Consider the following 27,721-nt stretch of genomic DNA (forward strand, 5'->3'; position numbering starts at 1 on the left):
GGTCATGACAAGTTGGTATCAAAGCTCTAGGTTCATAGGTGCTACGAGTCACACGAATGTTTAGTAGAATCTTACGGATCGGTGCGGAGACGTCTGTACTTATCTATGAAAGGCTACAGAACTATTAGGAAACTTCAGTTCTTTCATTCATATCGTGCGAGTTTATTGATTTCGGAGTTTGATCTTTGTCATTCTATTCTCTCATAGATGGTGCGGACACGAGCTGAAGTTACCAATAATGCTGCCCCTAGATCCAGTATTGAAAGGGACCGGGGAAGAAGCAGAGACCGAGGAGAAGCAGTGCTATAGCTAGAGCACTTGCCAGATCAGCAGCGAAGGAGCCACCAGTAGCTCCAGTTGGGAGACAGGCACCGGAGGAGCCACCAGTAGCTCCAGTTGGGCGACGGGACCGGAGGCGCCTGTTGCTACCCCCAGACTTTAGGAGACTTTAGTGCAGTTCCTGAGCATGTTTGGTACATTGGCTTAGGCAGGATGGATTTCGGTTGCACCAGCTACTTCACAGACTGGAGGAGGAGCTTAGACTCTCGACGCCCGTACTCTACAGTAGAGGGCTCACATTAGTCAGGTTTCGGGTGTTATGCCGGTACAACATGTTATTCTAATTCAGACTGAGGTCAGGCCAGAGGCATCAGAGGAGGAGTAGAAGAGGATTGAGAGGTTCAATAAGTATGATCCTCCTACTTTCGATGGCATAACTACCGAGGATGTGTAAGGATTTCTAGAGAAGTGTCATCATATTCTCCACACCATGGGTATTGTGGAGGTGAGCGGAGTTGCTTTTACTTCATTTCAGCTGTCAGGAGCAGCGTATCAGTGGTGGCATGCTTATGAGAAGGGTAGGTCAGCTGATGCAGCACCACTCACTTGGACTCAATTTTCAGAGATGTTTTTGAGGAAGTTTGTTCCCCAGACCCTCCGGGATGCGTGGCGCACAGATTTCGAGCAGCTACACCAGGGCACTATGACATTTTTGGAGTACGCCATCAAATTCATCGAGTTGTCCAGACATGCACCTACCTTGATTCCTACAATCAGAGAGCGGGTCCACAGATTTATCGAGGGGCTCAGTTATGGTCTTAGGTTCAGCATGGCTCGAGAGTTAGAGATAGATACTCCATTTTAGCAGGTTGTAGAGATCGCTCAGAGTTTAAAGGGTATGCGGAGCCGAGAGAGGGAAGATAGGGAGGCTAAGAGGCCTCGTAGACTGGGAGGATCTACTGATCCCTATTTAGAGGCAGGGTACGCCATGTTAGAAGTTTTGTGGGTCATCCAGTTCATTCCCATAATACCCAATTCGGGCAGCTTCCACAGCCACGTCAGTGAAGAGGTTTCTTTGAGTGTGGAGACACGAGGCACATGGTGAGAGATTGTCCCAGACTCTGGACGAGTGTGCCACAACAGAGTATTCAGGCTATAGGTTCCGTTTTAGTTGTTGTTATACCTTTACCGCTAGCTAAGGGTGGAGATCAGGCGGGTAGAGTTCGTCCTAGAGGGGGAGGCCAGGCCCATTGTTATGCTTTTCCTGGTTTGATTGAGGCTGCTGCACCAGATGATGTCATTATAGGTATAGTTTTGGCTGGTTATAGAGATGCATTAGTATTATTTCGATCCGGTCCCATTTACTGGTAAGCTTCATCCTACCTTGCTTTGTATATGGATTTATTTCGTGATTATTGTACTTTGTTCATGTGTTCATGCTAGTTGGGGGATTCTATTGTTATTCCCCATGTCTATCATTCTGATTTGGTTGCTATTGGGGGCCATGAGGCTTGGGTGGACTTTTTGTTAGTTAATACGATAGGTTTTGATGTGATTTTTGGAGGGTTTGGTCCGACTTGAGCATTGGGTGCTCTATAGGTGTGAGAAGTATGTTACGTGTTGTGGTTTTTGTTATATGGGATTGAGTTAGTAGAGTGTTTTAGTTGTTGAGATGTTCATCTTACTTGTTATTCCGAGTGGATGATGGGGACTTGGTGTTCTTTGCGGATAGGTGTGTTTGCACAGGCTATGTGTCGCGGTGAGGTTATGTTAGGGCAAGATTCATTGTGGTTGTAGCATGTGTCTTGCTTCTTCCTTGTGGATTGGATCTGTAGTATGATACCGATAGGGAGTTGTTCCTGTTGGACTTGTTTGATAGTTCTCTCATGTGTTCCTCTTTCCATATTCAGTCGTATTCAAGTTATGCTTGTTAGGTTTGGATTGTGATATATTTGCCCAGGTGGCGTTTGGTGTGCCTTGTTGGTCGGGTGAGTAATTATGAGTTTCATATGTTTCTTGTATCATTGTCGGTGTTGGGAAGGTTTGTGACAAGGTTCTAGTCGATATGGGACTATGTACTGGTACCGAGTTTGGTAATGGCCAACTATTGTGGTCAGAGTTGTTGCTACGGGCCTATGGATGATGTGTTATGTCATGTGGTTATATCTTGTGGATGTATGCATGAGCTATTACAGCTAGTTGAGGATTGTACAGTGTGTTTTGTGATAATAGGGCCCTTGGTGGATGTGGAAATTTGATTCTAAGGCTTATCGGCATGAGTGGAAGGAATAATCTTCGGTTGAGATGATATTTTCGGGCTTATGTGGTTTGAGATGATGTGGGATCACCCGTGTGTATGTGTATGGTTAGCTTATACAGTGATTTGATGGCTTTGGAAAGACTCTTGGCATGTTCGAGGATGAATGTTTGTTTAAGAGGGGGAGGATGTAACGATCCGCCCGGTCATTTTGAGCTTTAGCATTCCGTTCAGTGGCTCTAAGTCTTGAATGGCTTCATATTTTGTATTATGACTTGCGTGTATGGTCGGATTCGATTTTCAGATGTTTCAGGATTGATTTGGATTAGTGATTCTCATTTTAGGAGCTTAAGTTGGAAATGTCGACTGAGATTTGACTTTTGTGAAAACGACCCTAGAACAGTTTTTTGATGGCTTTGATATGTTCGTACCGTGATTTTGTACTTGGGCGTATGCCCAAAATTTAATTCAGAGGTTCCTAGGGTGATTTGACTTGTATTGCCGAAAGTTGGCAATTTGAAGGTTTAGAAATTTCTTAGGTTTTACTACGGTTTAAATTTATGGCTATCGAGTTCAGAATTTAGTTTTGGGACTCATAATAGGTCTGTTATGCTATTTGGAACTTGTATGCAAAGTTTGGCGTCATTTCGAGTTGATTTGATAGGAATCGAATGTATGGTTGTGTTTTTAGAAGTTCTTGAGTTTCAAGTAAAATTTCATACATTTTGATGTCCGATTTGCGGTTCTAGATGTTATTTTGGTATGTTGATCGCATTAGCGAGTTCATATGATATTTTTAGACTTGTGTGGATGTTTGGTGTGGAGCCCCAAGGGCTCGGGTGAGTTCCGAATGCGTTACGGAGAGTTTTGTGGAAGGTTCAAATTGCTGGTGCTTCTGATTTCGCATTTACGAGATATGGTTCGCATTTGCGATCTCGCATTTGCTAGGTGAGAAATCAAATTTGCGAGATGTGCTGGGAAATGTTAGGTTCGCATTTGCGAACACTTGGTTCACTTTTGCGTGGGGGGGCCTGGACTAGCTTGTTCGCATTTGCGATGTTCTTGCCGCTTTTGCGAAGGGCCTGGCTTTATAAATGCGAAGACAGGGTCGTATTTGCGACATTCCCTGGGTTTCATCAGGAGCCGCATTGGCGATTATTTATTCGCATTTGCGTGAGCTTGCATTTGCGAACCCTGTGTCGTATTTGTGACATCTCCGCCTGAACATAAGTGTTGGAAATCAGGATTTTAGTCTCATTTTTCATATTTTTGAACCCTAAACTCGGTAGGAGGCGATTTGGAGAGGATATTTTCACCTATAATCATTGGGTAAGTAGTTTTAATCAATTTCCAACGGTATTTCATGATTATATGTGAGATTTAACATCAAATTTGTGAGAATCAAAATGAAATTTGGGACAATTTGTCTATGTTTTGAAAAAACAAAAATTTGGGATTAGAGAGTCGAAATGGACTCGGATTTTGAAACAAAACACATATATGGACTCGTGGGATTATGGGTAATCAAGACCTACCCTTGGACCCGAGTTTTGATCGGGCGGGCCCGGGGTTAAGTTTTGTTGACCTTTTGGAAATTGCATAAAGATCATAGCTTTACTGGCATTGGTTCCTTTTGCATTATTTGATGTTATTAAATTGATTTTGATTAGATTTGAGCCGAGCGGAGGTGAATTGTAAAAGAAAAGCCATTTTTGAGTGTTGATTTGGCCTAGTTGAGGTAATTATCTTGCCTAACTTTGTGTAGGGGAACTACCCCGTATGGATTGGTTTGATTTGCACTATTGGAATTACGTGAATGACGTGTACATGAGGTGACGAGTGTGTACACTACTTTATATGTAGAAACTTGACCGATTTAGACCCTTAGGCTTCTTATTTACATTTAATTGAAGTTACCCTATCATGTTATATCTTCCATTATTAAATTTTACCCGTACATGCCTTATTTGAAGTTGTTAGTTCATGTTCTATCTTTTATTGGCAAATATTTTCTTATATGCTTTAATTGAAGTTGTTGCCTCTTTTATTGTCATGTTATATCTTCCATTGTTGACTTATTCTTATTTGAAGTCGTTGTTACATGTTATCTCTCTCATTGTTGAGTTATTCATTTTTGAAGTCATTATTACTTGTTATGTCTTTCATTGTTGAGCTTACTCTTCCATTTCATTGTGTTGTAATCCTTGAGTTGATTTACTTGCCATACTCTCATGTTATTGTTGTTGTTGTTGTACTCAGTGTAGTTGAGTCGTGGGCTATGTGTGGTTTTGGTATTGGAATTGTTGTTATGGGAATGTTGTGGCATATGGGCACATATGGTGCAAGTTGTTATATTGTGTTGCTATGTTTTTCGGCACCTGTAGGATTGCTGAGAGGAATGTCAGGGTGTTTGCACGTGAGTTGTGCGTCCTATTGTTATTATTGATAGTTGCACATGGGGCTTGACAAGGCGGGCTATATATGTTGGGTTTGCGCATGTGGCGAGACAAGGTGGAATAATTATTATGTGCATGTGGCAAGACAAGGAGGGCATTTACTTTATTGTTTCGCACGCGGTGAGACAAGGTAGACTATGTCGGGGGTGATTCGTGATAGCATGGGGGCATTATCATTGATGATATTTGTGTGATGGTGTGACCATCTTGCGTAAGTCATGCATATTGCGGGTTCCATTGTGTTGTTTTCAATGTGTTATTTGGTGTCTTTGATCTTACTTGTTGACTCGAGCTGTGATAGTACACTTGCACAAGCATACACTGTAATCTATTACCTATATCAGTCTAGGAGTATAATTCTTGATGTCCTTTGATCATGTACGTGTATTCTTGTATATTTGCCTTTTGTGTGAGGACTGGACTATTGGCACGTGAGTTGTCCGTGCGGATATGAGATATTGTTACTGTTGGCACGTGAGTTGTCCGTGCGGATATGAGATATTATCATTGTTGGCATGTGAGTTGTCCGTGCAGGTATGAGGTTCGTGTCAATGATATTGTCATATGAGTTGTCCGTGCAGCACGTGAATTGTCCGTGCAGTTGTGATTGATAATGTGGACACGAAATAACATGTGATTATAATTCGTGAATTGGGACTTATTAAATGGTGGTACCTCAGTATGATTCTTGTTGTACATTTCATGTTGTAAAGGCTTGATGAGTTGAACGGTTGTTGTTCTTGTTTCTCCTTACTTCTTTCCACTCGTATTTTGACTATACTTGGTTACTTGTGTCTGTATCACATGTACCCTCTTACTGTCATTTGTTGCTTTATTACCGATGTTAGCCTTGTATTAATTAATTACTTTATTGCCCTTTAACTGCCTTTATTTTTTCATTGTTAGATTATATCAATATCTTGCACAGATTTCTATGAATAGTAGGTGTCTTGACCTGATCTCGTCACTATTCTACCGAGGTTAGGCTTGATACTTATTGGGTACCGTTATGGTGTACTCATACTAAGCTTGTTGCACATATTTGTATAGATCCAGGTACCTCGGAGGGTGCCAGTCATTAGATAGTTGATTGTGAGTTGCTGTGGAGGCTTCAAGGTATACCTGCCATCCCGTTCGCAGGCCTCGTAGTCACCTTCTCTTGTCTTTCTTTACCACTGTTTATTTCTATTCCAGAACAGTTTGTACTTAGAGATTTTCTAGTGAACTCAGTAGAGCTTATGACTTGTACTACCTGTGTTGGAAGATTGTACATCTATTGATGGTTGTTGGCTATGTATAGCAGTTACTAGTTCACATTCAATAGTTGATTGGTTTAAATCTGTTAATAACTCAACGTGAGTTAGGCTTATCTAGTCTTAGAGACTATGTGCCATCACAACTCCTAAGGAGGGATTTTGGGTCGTGACACTTGAGCTGCTTGCAAGTTATCTACATGAGCTTCTCGCAACCTGCTTGCTTAATAAGATGTCACGACCCAAAATCCATAAAGGTCGTGATGGCGCCAGACACCACTGTCAGGCAAGTGAACAATAAGTACTTAAATGGGTTCTCATTTTTGTTACTGTTGAAATCATATTTTTCTTCAATTTAAATCGTAAAAGATGAAGCTTACAAAATAAATAATAATATCTTTAAAAATTCCAATATAGCACAACTCATAATCATCCTAAAATCCGGTGTCACAAGTGCATGAGCATCAACTAGGAAGATAAAATAAAATACAATAACTGTTTGGGATACAAATTTGGACAGAAAAAAAAATATAATACTCTGAGGGAGACTCTGTTGGTTGCGGATCGTCGTAAAGAATGTATCTCACCTAAGTCCTTGCCATAATCACGCCTCAGCGCCTACAAGGCCACTAAACATATGTGTACTTGCACAAAAATGTACAGAAAGTGTAGCATGAGTACGTAAATTAACACGTACCCAGTAAGCATCCCGCCTAACCCCGAAGAAGTAGTGACGAGGGGTCGACTTCGACACTTACTAGTGGTCCAATAATATCAGGTACAATAAAGAAGTGAATAAATATGAGACAGAGTAAATATATGAAACAAACAAGTATAAAATATGTGGTACAATTTTCCTCTTTACAATTTACTCAAGCTCTCAACTACCAAGTTCCCTCTGTAATCGAAGCATATATATATATATATATATATATAGTGGATTTCATCAAAGAGGTTGTCATAATTCAAATCAGGGGAAAACCCTCAGATACACTGGCTTCATGCCAAATATTACTCATGATTCCATGAGGATAATATATATATATATATATATATATATATATATATATATATATATATATAAAATTCAAATCAGGGGAAAACCCTCAGATACACTGGCTTCATGCCAAATATTACTCATGATTCCATGAGGATAATATATATATATATATATATATATATATATATATATATATATATATATATATATATATATATATATATATATATAGGAATTGCCGAGGCGTACGGCCCGATCCAACATAAAAGTAAATTGTGCACTGCCGAGGGTCGAACAACGTGAACTATAGCTGCATCTTTTAACCTGCCGAGGCGAATGGCCCGCTCCCATGAGAGTGTTGTACATAAATCCAGCCGAGGCGAACGGCCCGATCCCATAAGAGTGGTAGAAGGAAATACCCCGCTCGAGAATCATACGGGCGACGCGGTCAAAAATAAATTTAAGGAATCTCCCCGCTCGCGGATCATACTTGCGACGCAATCAAATATAAATTTAACATTTAAAATCATATCTCTTTCTTGATTCTTTTCAAAATAAGGGAAATTCAGCTTGTAGCTTTTTAAGGAAATTACCCCGCTCGCGAAACATACATGCGGCGTGGTTACATAGATTTCTTAAGCTATTATAGCATTATTCAATCCTTTTCGAAATTTCGAAGTTCAAATGAAACCTTTTAAATCTTAAGTTCTTCAATTTCAAATTCTTTCAAAACATTTAATAAGCAAACTCAATCTCGCTCCCTCTCAAGGCAGACAATAAATATAAATCAATAACAATATCAACATGGAATGATGTGAGCCTAAAACTACACGGACATAGGCATAGCTAGTAACTACGTATGGGCTCTCGTCACCTCGTGCGTATGTAGCCCCCACAAATAGAAGCACACAATAATTTAGTTCACCTATGGGGTTAATTCCCTCTTACAAGGTTAGAAAGGAGTCTTACCTCGCTCCGAAATTTCATAACCGGCTCCAAAGCCTCCCTAACACTTCAAATTGATGCCTGTCGCTCCAAAACTAATCCAATAAGTTGCAATTCAATCAAAATATACTCTAATATTCATAATTAATCAATTTATAACAAATTCTAACTCCGCTCGAGGAATCGATAAAGCAACCCTCGGGCACACGTGCCCGAATTCCGAGAATTTTCAAAGATAACCATTACCCATAGCCTCACGAACTCAAATATATAGTTTATTCTCCATTTCATGCCCAAATTCATGATCAAAATCCAAGAAAATCAATTTTTAGGTTTCCTACCAAAACTCCACAATTTCTACAAATGTCCATGTCTAAATCCATATATAAACCATACATTTAACTTGCAATAGGTGTGAATCACTTACCTTGATATAGATGATGAAGATGGAGCTCCAAAATCTCCCCAAGACCGGCTCCCATGGACAAAATGAAGTGAATATGGCCAAAAATCTTGTTTAAAAACATCTCGCAGCCCAGTCCAACTCCTTCTTCGCTAACGTGGCAACCCCTTCGCGTTCGCGAAGCTCAGCCAACTCAGGCCTAGAAAACCTCCTTCGCGTTCGTGTTCCTCACGACGTGTTCGCGAAGATTTTCGCTCTCACTGCTTCGCGTTCGCATACCCAGCCTCGCATTTGCGTAGACCAAATATCCTCAGGTCCAGTACTCATTTCCTTCTACGCGTTCGCGACTCCCCACTCGCGTTCGCGTAGGTTCCTCAAGTTCTTTACCGGGTTCGCGTCTCAGCATTTGCGTTCGCGAAGTCCAATCTCAACAGCCCCACAATTTTCCTTGTCGCGAATGCGGGACTTCCTTCGCGTTCGCAAAAAAGGACACCAGACACTAGTAACAGTAGTTCCCAAGCAGCTTCAAATGATCTGAAACCACCCCGAAACACAGCCGAGGCCCCCGGGACCCCGTCCAATCAAACCAACCAGTCCCATAACATAACACAAACTTGCTCGAGACCTCAAATCACATCAAACAACATCGAAATCATGAATCGCACCCCAATTCAAACTTAATGAACTTTGAAACTTTAACTTCTACAATCGATCCCGAAACCTATCAAATCACGTCCGATTGTCCTCAAATTTTGCACACAAATCACATTTGACATTACGGACCTACTCCAACTTCTGGAATCGGATTCCGACCCTGATATCAAAAAGTTCACTTCCGGTCAAACTTCTCAAAAACCTTCAAATTTCTAGCTTTAGCCAAATGACTCCAAAATGACCTATGGACCTCCGAATCCACTTTCAGACGTGCTCCCAATACCAGAATCGCCATACGGAGCTACTCCCAAACACGGAATCCCAAACGGGCATTGATAACATTAAAATGCACTTGAACCCAAATTTGTGAAATTCTTCCAAAATGCCAACTTCCACAATAGGCGTCGAAACGCTCCCGGATCATCCAAAATTCGGTCCGATCATACGCCCAAGTCCGAATTCATCATACGAACCTGCTAGATCCTTCAAATCCCGATTCCGAGATCATTTACTCAAAAATCCAACCTTAGTTGATTTTTCTAACTTAAAGCTTGCGAAATGAGAATTTTCTTTTCAAATCAACTCTAAACTTCCGAAATTTCAATTCCGATCACGCATACCAGTCATAATACCTGAAGTGAAGTTGCTCATGGCCTCAAACTGCTGAACGACGAGCTAGAGCTCAAAACGACTGGTCGGGTCGTTACATAAGAAGTTGTTGCAAGTCATTTTATTGAGTTGCTTGCAACCTATCTGCATCAGCCAGCTTCTTATAGATAAACTTCAACGAAATGCTAAATGGATAATCTTTTTTCTGTAACATATTATTAAATGAATAAGCTTCTTCAGAAATATTATCTACAACGGAGTATTAAATAGACATCCACAATATAATATTTTCAAAACATCAAACACATAATGGAAGAGACTCTACTTATAAGGTGAAGGTAAATACTAGCTTAAGGATAAAGTGCTTAAAAAGGGCAAAAAGGAAAGACGGCCCCTTGCAAAAAAGAAATCAGTAATTTTGGGTTAAAAGAAATTGAAAATCTAGATGGCAAACTGAAAAAAGTCCCAATACTCCTTTGGATAGGAATATCAACCAATTAACCAGATAAATGCTAATATCGTCAATAAAAAAAAATTAACAGTAAAACAGATTTTGCAACTTGGTAACATCAAAAAGAAACTCAACTTAGTAATGCATAAGCATAAAGCTAAACCACATCTTATATCATTAATGTGTCTGTTTAATTGGTACTACACAAAGATCAAATGATTTTCATACATTAAGAAATATTTAAGCTTTGTTCCAGCATAAACAACAAGCTGTACATCAACCTGCAGAAGAATGGACAGAATACAGGAGTAAAATGAAAATGCACGACGACTCACAATTGCCGTTTACCATCGCCAGTTCTTACAGGCAAGTCCTAGAATGCTGGATAAGTTCCCTACTTCTATACAATTGACAAGAGAAATGATACAAGAAATTGGAACATAAATTTGCAAGAGATGGAGGCAGGAGTTTATTCCTTGATCACACACACCATCATTTATACTACCACACTACCTTCAGGCTTCTTGTATCTGGAAACCAGCTTCCCGAAACTCAACATTTTGTTCAATGCACCAATATAGGCTCGGACACTAGAGATAACAACGTCCATATCAGCTCCAGTTCCACTGGCAGAAGTGAGAAGACAAGAACATTCCACGTCAAAAAGAAAAACTGATGAATTTATTCCGGTAAGCGCGCAAGTCGCCTAGAAAGATGATATTCATGTATCAACATACATGCTGGACACATGCATAGGTAGGACATGAATTGATATACGGTCAAGCATGTAATTACTTTGTTGAGCATTTGACTCTCCTGTTTGTTGGACACACCGGGACTAGAGTTTCTTAGAGTCAGTCAACCGACAAAAGAGGAGTAGAAAGAACACTCAGGTTGACAGTTGGACGCAAGCAGTGTTCGAAAGGTCCCTAATGCAGTTGTACATGAATGAGGGTTGCAGTAGCATAAAAAAAAATGTGATGTCAATTTCGGATTCTGCTTAAAGTATAAATTATATTAGTTTATATTGTTTGACATTTAGCTACTGAGATTCATAACCTGAGATATATTTATATTATATAAATGTCTGACAGATACCGAATTTTGTTACCTTTCAGATTTTGTATATAATTTTCTATTCTTATGTTGGCCCTAGATTTATAGCATTGGCTACATTTCACTTCCAAACTGTGTCATACTTTGGAAAATGTTCCATTAAAACACTTATCTCTGACTCGCTGTCATGTCCATGTTCCCCTATTCTACATGAAAGAACTGAAAGGGATAAAGGCAAACAATATTTCAAGTAAATTTCACACCTAAATGTACGGTGAAGAGTCGGTCCAATTGAACCATTGGTTATAGCATGGTCATCCTCCCCGCGGATTAACACTCTGGTTGAGGCTATGGCATCTATACCTTCTGTGACTGCATTCATGGAATACTCGAGGAGTGTTATAGGTACCTGCATGATGAGGAACAGCATATTGATGCAGTTGGCGAACATTATAAAGTACAGCATAAAAGGCAAAGTTTCACAACTAAAAGTGCAATTTTTTTCACATAAGTACCGAATTGCAGGATTCTGGCTTGAAATGCATGTCTAACATAGTTTTCTTTTCCACTAACTATGACAACTTTTAGGCTTCTACGAAGACGAATTACCCTTTCCATGAAAAACAAGTCTAATAATTAATCCACCGACCAGGATGCTTGTAATGAAAATGAAACAGAGCTCAGCTAATATGTCTATCAACAAGAACAATCCTACTTCAAATGCTTGTCCAACAAAAACTCAAACCTGATGCATTAACAAGCCAGGGAGGCCATGCAATTATTATCGGTGTGGTCTTTGAATATGACTCGGCCTTACGGAGGCTTTTACCAAACAAAGCAACTGCAAAATTGGATAATATTCCTATAAAGCTGCTAGCAATAAATTCTCTGTCCTACTAGGGTGACAAGCTACACTATTATGAGAGTTTCAGTTCCATTTTAAACCTTTACAATGAGGTCAACTGCCTTATAAGCTGCATCAACTGGTCCGGTTCCAACAGAACAAGCAACATGATCTTGACCATCACTGTCAATAAGCTTAACAGTTGCTGTAGAGAGGCCAAGACTTCCACAGGTAATCTGTACATTGAGCGGTGAATCATTGGAATCAGCTGAACTATTCTTTTTAATCCAGAACTAAGAAATCAAAAAAGACCAGCAAAAACAGAGGAAAAATTTCATGTACCTGTACATCTGCAAGTTGCCAAACAACTTGAGGCTGGAAAATTTCATCTGACATCAGTGCTATTATGTCATCATCTGTAATTTTCTGAAAGAGCAGTAGTAGGGAAGATCAACAAATAGACAAACATTTCCTCTGCTTCAGCTTGTATATTGCTTTCAGCCCAGATAACGTTCATGAATGAACTGAAGAAACTATGGACAACACAAATTCTAGCGCCGGGTAATGAGAATATGAACCATTCAGTTACCTTTTTCTTCTCAGCCACCGACTTAAATCGCCAGAAGATGTCCTCCAGTTCTTTTCCCTCAATGTCATATCCAAGCTGGAGTAGGATTAAAACGATTGATCCCTATTTTTAAAATATACGGAATATGCAATTCATAGGGCATGTCACTTACCTCAAGCATTTTGGATTTCAATGCATGGCGTCCACTGCAAAAAGTTTTCAAAATGTTATCAATTTCCTAAAAGGAAGGATGTAGTTCAATGTGAATGTAGTAAATGAGAAATTACGAGGGCATGATGGAGAATGGTAAAGATTATAAAGATTTTGTAACGATAGTGACAAACATGAAATTCTAGCAAGAAAATCTCAACAAGATTTTAGCTCAACATAAAAGAGAGATACTAAATACTGAAATACTACTTTATAACAATGGAGGACGATTTACTGTCAAAAATAGTAACGTTATGGAGTTCATGGAGCACTATTTCAGTACTAAAAGAAATATTTGCGTGATAGCGACTAGACAAAAATAGTAAATGTAAAAGCAAAGTCTAACAGCATGGAGTTCATGGAGCTAGATTCCAGTACTAAAATATTTTTCCATATTACCGACTAAAAGGAAATGTGAAATGTAAAAGCAAAGTAAAGAGCATATATAATAAATATAGACGAAAGCAAAGAAATTGAATGATCTCTATGACAGTACAAAAATAATTATTGGCTGGAAAACAAGAGCATACCTGAGTTTCCCAAGGACAATACCGGCTTCATTAGCACGATTAAGCCCAATATCTTCAGGAGATATAATCTCATAGGTATCTTTGTGTTTTAACATTCCATCCTATAGCATATAAAAAGAGAAGTGAAAAGACAAAAGAGACTTAGATTATTATCGCTTCTTTTAGTTGAGAACTGTACGATTATCGAAAGTTAGAAAAACTAATCATCAGACAAGGAAAAAGACTGAGGGACCGATGGCTAACTTACTACCAATAATCAAAGAATAATAACAGAAATAATTTAAGTCCAAGATGAATCTGAAACAGTCAGCCGAAAATATCATTGGATTGAGCTATAACGGACATGTTGAATATACATTGATAGATTAAGAGAGAAAATAACAGCAAATGTGCACCTTTAAGTGAAAAGGCCAAAAACTAAATGGAAAATCTCAGAGATGAAAGAGTGGTTGGATCTCTTTAAGTTAAGCACTTTGTGTTGAGAGCTAAAAGATATCTTAAGCCCTTTGATTCTGCCGTACAGCAGCAGCTACGCCTCGTCATCCACAACTCTAATCCGGGTTCTAGCTCTCGAGAGTTGGTACCTCCTGTTCACCTATCGCTTTCTACCTTCATTCCTTGTTAATTTCAATAGTTTGCCATAGTCTTAGCACAATACCTGCTTGCTTCTCTGTACTATTAGTGCCTTTAAGTTTGTATTTATTCAATTATTTTAGGCTCATTGCTTGATTATAGTGCTACTTTTGTTTATCCGTTAGCGATAGTTTACCCTTTAGTGATTGCATAGTTAACCCTTGAGTATAGCGACTTTAGTGACAGATGGTAAAGTAAGGGCTTGTCCTCGGGTGGGGCGGGGGGCGGAGGGTAAGGGAGGTAACGGGGGCAAAGGAGCATCTACTATGAGGATTGGGGCCTGGAACATAGGTACTTTGACGGGAAAATCTATAGAGCTAGTGAAGATTCTCCAAAAGAGGAAGATCAACATAGCTTGTATCCAGGAGACTAGATGGGTGGGAACTAAGGCACGGGATGTAGACGGGTTAAAACTGTGGTACTCAAGAGGCTTGAGGGGCAAGAATGGGATAGGTATTTGGTTGATAGGGATCTCAAGGAGTAAGTGGTAGAGATTAACAGTGTGAACGACAGGTTGAGGGCTACTAAGCTAGTTGTTCATGGGGTTACCTTCAACGTTATTAGTGAATACGCACCTCAAGTGGAGTGGGCTTGGACGAGGAGGTCAAGAGGCACTTCTGGAAAGATTTGGACGAGGTAGTTCGAGCTATTCCGCACTCCGAAAAGCTACTCTTCGGAGGAGATTTTAATGGACACATAGGGATGACCTCTAGGGGATATGACGATGTACATGGCGGCTTCGATTTTGGAGATAGAAACAAAGGATGGACCTTGCTATTGGATTTCGCTAAAACTTTTGATTTGGTTATAGCTAATTCGAGTTATCCAGAAAAGGAGGAGCACTTGGTCACCTTCCAGAGTATAATGGCCAAGACCCAGATTGATTACCTTCTTCTCAGGAAGGGTGACAGAAATTTATGCACGGATTGTAAAATTATCCCGAATGAGAATCTCATGACCCAACATAGGCTCTTGGTGATGGACTTGATGATTAAGAGAGATAGGAAGAAGAGGGTTGTGTATTGTAAACCTAAGATCAAGTGGGGAACCTTGACTAAGGATAGATCTCAAGAGTTGGGAGAGAAGATGAGGGCTACGGGAGCCTAGACGAGTAGTGGGATTGCGAGTAGTATATGGACAAGGACAACAAACTGCTTCCTAGAGAGGTGTTAGGAGTTTTGAAGAGCTACTCTAATGGACAAGAGGGGACTGGTGGTGGAATAGAGAGGTCCAAGGGAAAGTGGAAACCAAGAAGGCGGCATATTTGAAGTTGGTGGCAAGCAAAGACGAGCAGGAGAAGAGAACAAATAAAAAGTGGTATGAGACGACCAATAAGGAGGCGAAGCTGGTGGTTACGGCGGTGAAGACGATGGCATTCAGATGATTATATGAAGAACTTGGGGCCAAAAGTGGGGAGAAGAAGCGGTATAGGCTAGATTGACGAGGATATTACACACCGTATTGAAGCAGGATGGATCAAATGGAGGCTTGTTTCTGGTGTCTTGTATGATAAGAATGTGCCATCTATAATTAAAGGTAAGTTCTACAGAGTAGTAGTTAGACCAATTATGTTATATGGGGTGGAGTGTTGGCCAATTAAGAACTCTCATGTCCAGAAAATGAAAGTAACGGAAATGAGGATGCTGAGGTGGATGTGTGGGCTTGGAAGATAGGGTCAGAAACGAAGATATTCGGGAAAAGATATGGGGTGGCCCTCGTGGAGGATAAGATACGAGAAGTGAGGCTGAGATGGTTCGGGCATGTGATGAGGAGATGCATTGACGCCCAAGTGAGGAGGTGTGAGAGGTTGAATATGGTGGGTATAAGTGAGATAAACCAGGTACCATTTTCTGAAATTTTGACAAACTAGGATGTCCCAACCGTTTATGTAATAAACCTGGTTAATCAGTAACAGGACAAGTTGTTAAAGGAAGATAAGATGTGAGTCCATGTGATTTTGCAAGGATAAGGTAATAAAGTATATCTAATTCACGTCCGGTACCAATGATCCGCCCCGTACTACGTTCCTGTATAAAAACAAGGTCATCAAGAAATAAAACAGAGCAGTTAAGTGATTTGGCTAAGCGACTAATGGCTATGAGATTAAAAGGAATACTAGGAACATAAAGAACTGAATCTAAAGGTAATGAAGGAAGTGGACTTGCTTGACCTATTCCAGTTGCCACGGTTTGAGACCCGTTGGCCATCATGACTGTTGGAAGAGACTGAGAACATGAAATAGTAGTGAAAAGAGATTTATTACCAAAAATGTGATCAGATGCACCTGAATCAATGACCCAAGACCCGGAGGTTGAAGATTGGGAGACACAAGTCACGCTACTACCTATTTGAACAACGGAAGTTATCTCTGAAGATGTCTGTTTACATGCTTTGTATTGAAGGAACTCAATATAATCTGATAAAGAAACCATCTGGATTGGATTCAATGCATTACATCCAACGGATTGTGAGTCAAAGGCTTCTGATACGAATGACATTATCATTTTCACGCCGGAAAAATCAGAAACCCTTTTGAAATTACTATTCACACCAGAAAAAATAAGAATTTTTGGAAATCACTGTTCACGCCAGAAAAATATAAAAATGGTCGGAATTTGGTTTAAATTGGATGAATAGGCTCGGAATTGCAAGGCGATCATACTGTCCAACATAAGGTTTTTCAAATTCTGGCCAGAATAGACCTCGCGCGCCGGCGCGTGGGACAAATGTGTCGTCGGAGGCAGATCTTCGACAGGCGCGTGGGGCCGCGTGAGTGGGTTTTTTCAGGAGAATCTTTTTTGGGTTTGGTCGCCTCTCTCTTGGGAACCTTGTGGCGGTGTTGGATTTCGCACAACAATGATAATTAGTGACTTTGACGCAAACAGTAACTTAGTGACTGAGTTCTTTCTTCCCGGATGTCGCTGGAATGACGCACAACGATCTTTTCTCACCGATGCTTTGATACCATGTGAGAATGCACGAGAGAAAAATCTATCATTGATATTCTTTTAATTATAATACAATGAGCCCTATTTATACAATATATATCATACTCCTATTCTATGTGAGACTAGGACTAATTCATATTATTTACATAATTATCTAACAGACTCCACTTGTGGGATTCCACTGGATTTGTTTGTTGTTTGTTGTTGTTGTTTTTTACCATATTTGAATTTTACTTTCTCTTGAAGAAAGGACAAAGCATTTACCATAATTGGTTTTACTTTATTCAAAGGAAAATATAAATCTTCTGTATTTGGCTAATCATTTTCTTGGAGAAAAGGTTTTGGATCTCTATAAGCTGAAAATCCTTCCTTCTCATTTTAACGACATTCACAATATAGTCATAAGAGAATCTTGTTTAGGGAAGAAGTATTCTCTCGATATTTTTTGTATTTTCTTTTATATTAGTGAATTGCTCATATGTAGGTCAATTGATCAAACCACGTTAAATTATTCTTTTTGTCATCTGATTTATTGTCGTTCGAGGCTTACTTTGTTAGCTTCCCAGTGATACTAGATTATTTCAATTCCAACAAGCACCATGTCTCTTTTACTGTTTTGCCAACACCTGCCTCTTTTCATTGTTGTGCCTCTTTTCCTACCGTTGTGCCTCTTTGCCTATTTTCCTGCAGTTGTTCCTGCAACAGAGCCTTTCCGATGACCATTTTGGTGGCACCTTCCTCTGTTTGACCATTGTTCCAGAATTAACTTTCCCGTGAGATTCAGGGCACACATGCCTCCCTCTCTTCTTCTCTTTAGATAAATTTGGTGCACAGCCAGCTTGCGCGCACCTCGATTATTCTCTCGGTCATCTGTCATCTCCCACCAGCACAGGTAAATCATAGCATAAGCTCATGGCATGTATTGTTTGCTTTGACCCAACAGAACTCACAAATTTGTCCTTAGGGCTACGCCACTTTCGTGACGCACGTACCATGTGAACTTCTACTCTCTCTAATATAGTACTTCACTTTTCCCTCCCTTTTCGATATAGAATTTGCCTAAGGCATCACATGCAACCCTTATTCGTAAGCTTGCCATCCTAGAAACCCGTCAGTCCTTCACCTCGACCCGCCGAAGCCTGTTAGCCATTTAAGTTCTCATCACTCTACCACACATGCCTCTTTCTAGCCAATTTTCTGGAAACAATTTCCGATGATATTCTGGGGACCAACGCCTTTCCCATGCGAGATTCAATAATTCTTCAATGGTTTTCGGCAAGTCTTTCTAGCGATTATTTACTATTTTTTTTTAAAGAAAACTCAAGTTGGTTTATCTAGCTTGAATTTGAGGGGACTTGAATGTTAAATAATGTTAGAATGTTAAATTTCGAAATATAAGAAGAGATAAGTTCTTAAATTTAACATTTCCCATATTGAACAAATATAGTAAATCAGTATGTCTTGTATTTCATAAAATGATCAAGTTTCCAACATATCTCCTCCTTTTCTCTAATTTCTCACAGTTTCGTCAAGCTTTTCAGCAAGTTTTGGTTGTTGATGAATTCCCAAAAAAAACTAGTGATCTCTTTCCCTTCTTTTCTTCTCTTCTGAACCTTTTAACTTCTAGGCATCAACTTAATGTTAGATACATAGACAACCTGAATTACTCTTAAAACAGCCCCATACATCATTATTTTGAGCTAGCACCCTAAACCAAACCACTTCTGGAACCTATCATGCTGGTGATACAGTTTAATTGATAGTATACAATCCATTTTGTTTTCTTTTTCTATAGATAATTTCATTTCATCAAACTTACATAAAATATATAAACGTATTTAAGTTTCAAGGAACATTGAATCAAGTGTCCACTGTCTCAAAAGGAGGCAGTAAAACACAATAAACTAGTAGACTAACGAATGGATCTATCAACTTAAATAGCTGAATGTTATGTTCAACCTTAGCAATATGAAGGAAATATTACAAAATTAAGTCTAGGTGCATCCATGCTATAATTAGAGAAAATAACACAAACCTGATGGATGCCACTTTCATGAGCAAATGCATTAGCTCCAACAATGGCCTTATGTGGCTGCACTTGAAGCCCAGTGTACTCCTCTACCTGCATAGCTAGATGTCAGCAATAAAACACACAGAAAACACGGTTTAACGGGTAAAGGTCTCTAGAGGATTAGGATGAAACTAGGGGTATGATACCATTTTGCTCGTCGGGACAATGTGTTGACTATTAATCCCCGTGTAGAGGCCACCTAATACTTGCTCTCCGCGACATTTTAAGGCCATTACAACCTATTTCATTACAGGAAAAAGGTAAAAAGTTAAAACGAAATAAGGAAAGCACAAGAAAACCCTTCGGGGTTGCCCAGTTGGTTTGGAGAGTGGTCATCCATATGGATGGCCTGGGATCGAATCCCCCCTCAATGCCTTCTGGGTTGAGCCTGTCGCACAGGGCTTGCCTAGTGCGGTTTACATCCCCTGTGTGGTTTGCAGGCTATTACACAGGGGAGGTTTACCCAGTGCACACAAAGTGCTCACCCGAAAGGCAGAGATTATGGCGGCTGCAGATTTTCCCTCTTACCAAAAAAAAAAAAAAAAAAAAAAAACACACAAGAATATGACCAAACAGAAAAATGTACCAAAGAGATAAAAGAATTCCTATACAAGTCAGTTGTTTGTCAATTTTCAACTGTCACATAAAATATTCCAGTATTGGTTGCAAGTTTGCACTATTCAAGTCATATGATTTGTCTTCAGTAAAACAAATAAAGAAAAGTAGCTGGTCCGTCATATGTCACGAAAGACCTACGAATCCTTGGAATTAATGAAGACTTGGCTAAAAATAGGACACAATAGAAGAAGATGATCTATATAGGTGATATCTACTAGCTGGGAATAGGTTTTAGACTTGTTAGAGAACTTCTAATATGATTTTTCACTTTTATTTTATTTTATTTTGTATGATGATGACATGAGTTGAGCTTAAATGAAGGAATGAGGATTCATATAGCCGACTACAACTTGTTTGGGATTGAAGCATAGTTGTTGTAGCTAGTCAGTCATATACATAAGCAAATATTACACCAAATTCAGTATGAAACCAGTTGGAAGATGAACAACCATTTACCAGGACGGGAAGAGTTGGGCAACAAACAGACACAAGTTGATCAGGGCTTAGATTTTACCGTGTGAACCCTTGTCACTACTTACATGTTCTATTTTGACATTGCTTGTCCTTTTTGGAATATTTATGTGAATTACTTGACATTAGATGGCAGATCACAGAGTACTAAAGCTTCATTAATCCTTTTTTCCAAGAGTTCAGAAAGGAAAAATTTAGAGCTGAAAAACATAGAAAGTGACATAATATTATTCGTAGCTAGGAGATACTCCAAAAAGGAAAGCCAAACATTTCAATTTGGAGCATAGGGAGTACCAACTTCAAGAAGAGGATATTAGATAAGCATTTTATCATTTTCATTTATCCAATGTTTTCTTTCTTTTTATCCTTTGGCTGCTGCACATCCATGCCTCATCAAATTTGCAGAGGGAAGGGAAAACATACAACTAAACGGTTTTAGCAATCTCAACAACAGCGAAAAATGTACTAAAGGAAACATGATCCTCCATATTTTCTGGAGCTTTGATGCAGAAACATGAAAACATATAAATGAAAACAGGCACCCTTTCTAGATATTTCATAATTTTATGAGCATGCTCATCTTTGTAAGTAGACAAACACATACTCCTTTGACACCATATCAAATGTCCTGATTTGACTGGAAATATATTCTAAAGCAAGAGTTTATGTTTATAAAGGAAAGAGGGACCAAATTTGAATATACAGCTAATTTAATTCGAACAATTACTACTATCAAGGTGATTGTATATCACCTTTTTAGACCCATGAAACCGAGAAAGTTATAATTAATAGTACAGGGAATAGAGCCTTTATTTCTTACAAAACTACAGATGTTTGTTGAACAGGTATAAAAAGGGGAAAAAAACTCCCTTGCCTCAAATTAAGTATCGACCCCCTTTTCTTTTCCTCATCAAAAAGAAAAGTATCCATCTTTCTTTCGTTTTTAGTTAATATAGGAACGTTATAAAACCAATTATATGGCAAAAAAGTTAGACGTATGTACTTGTTTTTACTCTTCTTCATCCAACTTTTTTTGTCATACAATTCTAACAAAGAAAATAATAATAACTTCCATTAATAAGCATTAAACTTAGTAACAATCCATCCCATGCTTTTCTGAAGTCTCTGAGTATCGTCATTAGTTCATTTATCACTTGCAAAGATCCTACATTTCCTTTTGGTTAAAGTTGTTGGCTTCTGTTATCAGTTACACTATTTCTACTCCTTTGTTATTGAGTGTGAAGGACTAGACTAAGACATCCATTTAATTTGGAAAAGACTGGGAAGACTCGTGATACCATAGATAAAACATTTTGGGGACTCATTTTTGGTATTGCAGAAATGCATCAATGGAAATTCACAGCATATGCTGTATAATCTCATTAATTCCTTTTCTTACCACCCACTCCTGACCCCCTTCAGTTTGTGGGCCTCAAATCATGCAAGTAAGACCCTGAAGTTTCATTATACAAGACCCTCACCCACCTCCTCCAGAGAAGCATTTCCAGCTCTTTCACCAATGCCATTGATGGTCACTTCTACTTGTCTTGCCCCTGCACAAGCTCCCTGAAATTGAACATGCTTCAATTTTCATACAACTTAAGCTAGCATATAACCATTTGGCACAGGAGAATTGAGCACGTACAGCTAAAGTGTTGGCAGTAGAAAGTCCAAGATCATTCTGGCAATGTGTAGAAATGATCACATTTTCAATTCCTGGGGTATTGGCTTTTATGTCAGCAATTAATTGTCCAAATTCAGTGGGCACAGTGTATCCAACAGTATCAGGTATGTTAAGGGTTGTTGCACCAGCTTTGATAACTTCTCCAAGGATATGGTAAAGGAACTCACGCTCAGACCTATAAACAGGAAACATAGACTCGGTCTAGAAGAGAAAGTTGGTCAATATATCCAAGCAAGAAGGATCAAGAAAGTGTTTCACTTTCCGCAATTTCAATACTATTAGGGGTTGTGTGGTTTGCAAACAAGTTATACTGGAATTACGAATGTGGGTTATAATACTGAGATTAAAGAGTACCCTCTCCGTCCCAAAAAGATTGATACATTTCGGTTAAATTTCTTTATTTTTGACTGAGAATTCGGACATAGAATCTTTAAGCTTTTTGAAATAAAATTTACGTATTTGGAAACTACATAAAAAGTATTATAAGTCACGATAATTACTAATTTAAAATATTTAAAAGGCATATGAAAGAGTCACGGTCAAAAAACAACTCGTTTGACTCTTGAAATCTGAAATGTATAATTCATTTTGAGATGGAGGGCAGAATCAAATTATTTAATGGAAAAATATCTTTTTGGGTAGATGTTTGGTTCATTGGATTATAACCATGTGTTTGGTTTTATAATAGATAAACTTGGATAAATTTTTATTTTCAATTTTAACCTTGGTCTTCTTAAAGGAATTTCAAATTTGGAAGAGAGAGAGAGGGACATCTGTTATTTGGTTGTTTTGTCGCGGGATTAGATTGTTATCCCATATTGAATGTGGTCTCTAAATAATACCAAAGTTGTGGCATAACTTACTGCAAGATTGCTTATACCGAAAATAAAAATCCAACTAAACACGAGATTAAATAATCTCACACTTTATCCCGCGATTAGTATCTCTTATCTCATGAATCAAACGACCCATTAGTAAAGTAGTCTTCAAGCTTTTAGAAGTGAAAGCAATAGCAAATTCGGTTTTTAAAAGTTTTAAAAAAAATTATAATTGGTCAATTTGAGCAAAGCTCGATCATTTCAATACTTGTTGTCTCCCACTAATATAGACAAGGTAAAGCTCAAAACTTTTCTTTGAGATCAGAAAGAATCTTCAAAGTCCACACCACTCATTGGTACAAAAAGGCACATTAACATTGACAAGTAGTAATTATTATAAAGTTTTTCCACGAGACTAGAAAGCATTACTATATAGCAAAAATAATTAAATGCACTTTTCAATTTAAAGAGACTAGAGAATATTGCCTTTTCAATGTTTTAAGGGCCATATACCAACTATATTCTCACCATTTAAATAAATATCTAAACTCATCCAGGACAGTCCACCAAGCAATTAACTAATTACTCAAAAGAAGAATAACCCTGAACTTCGTGGATAGTAAGCTGAATACAATGAAACAACCAAAACAATACGTTCCACTCACTCCACATTTCCAAATTCACAAACTCTGTCCATAGCCTATACTTAGGTGGAGTGTTTCAGTTAATACTAAATTGAATCAGAAACTTTGATTCATGAAAATTGCAAAACCTTTTTTGCCCAAATTTAGAAAAAAAAAATTTAGTTTTTCAACCAAACACCACTAATAAAAGTTTAGTTGCAAAAAGAAGAAAAGAAAATGGAAAAATTATTCTTTAAAATTTTTGAAACAAACACCACATAATAGACATTTACATCATATCATAAAACAAAAATATCCAAATGCAATAATCATGCCCTGGGGCAGTGGGATCAGCAATATGAAGTGAAAATTCAAAAGCAGTGACTTATTAATGGTTCAGAAAACAGGGGTGCATTTGGTACAAGGGAAAATATTTTTCCAGTAGAAACTTTGTCTCACTATCCAACACTCTTTTTATAATTTAGAAATTATTTCAAATGGACTATAAAGAAAAACACAAGCAAAGAATATCTTTTTTTCCCTTTTAATAACAGGAAAATAGTTTTGGGAATTGGTTAACAGAAACTATGTTATTTTCTTAAAATATTTTCCTTCCTACCAAATACACACTAGATTGAAAATCATAGACCAAATGTGCATTACTTTCATCTGCATAAGTCTTCGTGGTGGACAGAATAAAGAAATGCACAGCAACCGGCCCCCACACAGCTATCCAAAAAAAAAAGGTTAATAAGGTCAATGAAAGTAAAAATGCAAACCTTCCAGCATCTTCAGGGCTAAATTCAACATCCTCACATCCCAAACTCCTCGCATAAGCAACCATACTCCGCGCTTTCTCCACTACTTCTTCTTTACTCATCTTCAACTTATACTTCATATGTATCTCACTCGTCGCTATAAACGTATGAACCCTAGGTCTCTTCGCACACTTCACAGCTTCCCACGCTTTATCAATATCCCTCTTATTGCACCTCGCTAATCCACAAATCACCGGCACATAATCACCGTCGCTATTATTACCAATTTCCTCTGCTATTAATCTCACAGCTTCAAAATCAGCTTCAGATGAAGCTGGAAACCCAGCTTCGATTATGTCAACTCCGAGTTTCGCTAATTTACGGGCAACATCTAATTTTTCTTTCGTAGTCATCGTAGCGCCCGGGGATTGCTCTCCATCGCGGAGAGTCGTGTCGAAAATGCGTACGTATTTGTGGTCGGAGATTTTACTCGGTATATATTCAGGTCGCTTTTGAATTGAGCACCGGATAACTGTATATGGGAAACAAGAGTGTGGTTTGATTGAAGGAAAGAAGTTAAAGATGGTGTGAAGAAGAGGATTTTTGGATTGGAAGGAGTTATTACAACTAAGAGAAGTTGCAGAGTTTGAACAGAGAGAAGACATTTTTTTTTTTGGGTAGAAAAGACAAGAGAGCAGAGATGTGCGCAAAGTTTGCAGAAAATGGAGTCAGCACAAAGAAGAAAAGTGGGTGTGAGCGGGGTTTTAGCGGTGGCCAATGGGAGAGAGAAAAAGTAAAAGATACTTCAAAAAGGAAAGTAGGATGACACGTAAGACAAGAAAAAAAAAGAAATAAAATGTTAAATATGTTCCATTTTATGTAAAATGAGTAGTACTAGTATATTTTTGTAATGGCGAAATACAATCAAATAGACACTTCAATTAGAAGACACACTTATAACTAAGCACAGGTTTAACATATATGTTTTGCATGCTATTACACGGTAGGTATTTATCCAGTGCGTATAGAATACTTATCAAAGAGTGCTCACCCGAATAACAGAGTTTACGGTAGAGGTGTGGATTTTCGTGGAGTTCCAAAAAAAAAAAAACATAGGTGTATATGGTCAATGGCATTATTAAAATATGTATCTCATGGTTATGGATAGTTTATAGGGATATTAATGTATTTTGCCTTTTATATTTGAATTTTTAAATTTTTATTTTACTCTTAATAATATACTCTTATAGTCATATATACATCATGTCACATTTCATACCATAAGTTTTAAAAATATTATGTTGTTATGAAACATAGTGATATTCAGTGGTGGAGGCAGGATTTTAGCAAAAGGATTCAAAACATTAATAATAAAATTATGCGAAAAGGCTAAGGAAATTGAGCATATAATATATATACATAAAATATTGACTCTATATATGTAATATATCTTTTCAGCGAAGGAGTTTCGGATGAATCTCATTTCTCTCGTGGTGTCAGATAAACACGATCATATAAATTAAAAGGAAAGAAGTAAGTCTTACAAAATAAAAAATAAAAATAGAAAAGGAATTAGGCAAATTAATAAATGCTCTAATCGTCAATCCAACGAGAAAAACGGTTGAAATCTCGCAAGCCTTGATTTTCAGCCAAATCTTTGATTTGCAAAATTTAAATAGAGTTTATGTATTTGTATTTATTTGTCTCTCTCTCTCTCTCTCTCTCTCTCTCTCTCTCTCTCTCTCTCTCTCTCTCTCTCTCTCTCTCTCTCTCTCATATATATATATATATATATATATATATATATATAGACACACACACACACTACATTAAAAGTACGAAAGCCCTTAGCGAAATATCGTTCACCGTTTTCACCCTTTAAAAATAGAATTCATATCGGACAAAATAATAATTTAATTATTTTTCCTACTATTTAGGATGCTAAAATCAACAAAATTTTTATTGTTAAAACTTTCCTTATTTAAATCCTACTTTTACTTTAAGTTTCCTAGAAGTCGAAGATCTTTATGAATTGCCATGCCTATTCCTAATTATGTAAAAAAAAGGTTAAGAATCTTACTCTTCTACTTTAAGTTTCCTAGGTTTAATGATCTTTATAATTAATTAGGAATAGCAGAAGGCATATATGTCTAAGTTCTAGTTCTTTTTTTTTTTGGGTAAGAACTATTTTAATCATATGTAAACTAAATTAGATAAAATCCCTTCATTAAATTGCAACCGCACATATTTGTGTAAAGATCCAAACTTTTATCGTCAATTGAGTTTCCCCCTAAACCTTAGGATTTTTTAAATCAACTAAATACTATGTATTAAATTCTTCCTTATTTGAATGACTTAGAAAGTTTTAATAATAAATATCTTATATAAATTCTTTTCATATTTGTTTTGTATAACATATCAATTTGTAAAAGACAAGTGATATCAAAACTGAAAAACTAAAGAGAATCAATAGCAAAGTAACAATGTGGTTATAAATTAAAGTTGCTTTGTCTATCAAAATAAGGTGGCATTTGTTCTAACAGGAGGAGAAAATAAGTATCTGTGACTTTTTTTTTAAGTTCTGCATAAACTGATAATTCTTTATTTATTTTTTTAAAATATCAACCACGAACAATAATTTTTCAATATTCGGAAAACAACTTAAGACATGTTTATCAATTTTTACAAAGACTAACTTTTTTCTTTTGGAAGATTTTACGAGAAAAAAGTTCAACATATTTGTCAAAATAAAAGACACTTAAGTTTCTTTATACTACAATTAATGTATTTATGTTTTAATCACACAAATTCAACCTATCCAAATATACGACAATAATGGTTGTACTAACATAAAAATTCAAAAGTATTATGTCATAGCGATTTTTTATTACACTGAACATAAAATTCTTATTGGATAAAAATTATAATTAAAGTTAAATATTTAAAACTTGGGATGAGCTAATAATAAGGTTTTGAATCAAAAAGAATATATTCTCTTTAACGTTAAGAAGAAATAATTAAGTCATAATAAACCAAAAAGTCTTTGATTTAACTAATTTGTGAAAAATTCAAGTATTATTTTCGTAATTCATCATATAAATCGGTTAGAATATAGTATTAAGAGTCAAATTGTTAAAAATGAGAACAATAAGGGTAAAATATTACAAGACAAAATATATTCTAAGTGAGTTGATATTAATTATTTTTCTTTCTTTTGGTATTCATTTAAACAAATAACAACTACTTATACTTCTCTATGTAAGAAGTTACTTATTGTAAATATTAACTTACATTTTAAAACATAGCATTTGATAACTTGATTTACATGTTTTTTCTGTATAAAAATTTTATTGATTGACGCTAAGCACACGTGCAACGCAAGTATACTAAAGCTAGTAAGAAAACACAAAGGGAAATGTAAGCACAACGTTAAAGCAATATTATAAGCTGCGAAGGGATAATTAAATAATAGCCATTTCTTAACTTTAATGATTTGTGCTTCAAAATCTTATCCAAATCAAATACCTGTCAATAGATGTAAAAGGACATATTATAGCTAGCCAAAAAATTAAAGATATAAAA

At 37.4% G+C, this 27,721-nt stretch overlaps 1 protein-coding gene across 2 annotated transcripts; it reads right to left on the minus strand.

The window, feature by feature from the left end:
- Positions 1-10,459: 10,459 nt before the first annotated feature.
- Positions 10,460-24,919, minus strand: LOC104099309 (2-isopropylmalate synthase A). 2 transcript variants are annotated; one of them, XM_009606263.4, is made up of 12 exons: positions 24,161-24,916; positions 21,902-22,115; positions 21,742-21,822; positions 19,314-19,406; positions 19,132-19,218; positions 13,516-13,616; positions 12,948-12,981; positions 12,797-12,871; positions 12,550-12,633; positions 12,309-12,443; positions 11,627-11,772; positions 10,460-10,933 (listed from the first exon to the last, which is right to left on the minus strand). In XM_009606263.4, the coding sequence occupies exons 1-12, from the start codon at positions 24,802-24,804 to the stop codon at positions 10,804-10,806; spliced, it is 1,824 nt and encodes a 607-aa protein (XP_009604558.1). In that variant the 5' UTR covers positions 24,805-24,916; the 3' UTR covers positions 10,460-10,803. The 2 variants fall into 2 exon arrangements, with proteins under 2 accessions (XP_009604558.1, XP_018627339.1); XM_018771823.3 differs by having other exon boundaries at positions 10,866-11,013; positions 24,161-24,919.
- Positions 24,920-27,721: the final 2,802 nt, after the last annotated feature.

Source organism: Nicotiana tomentosiformis, chromosome 12 (genome assembly GCF_000390325.3).
Source record: "Nicotiana tomentosiformis chromosome 12, ASM39032v3, whole genome shotgun sequence".
Taxonomy (NCBI): domain Eukaryota; kingdom Viridiplantae; phylum Streptophyta; class Magnoliopsida; order Solanales; family Solanaceae; genus Nicotiana; species Nicotiana tomentosiformis.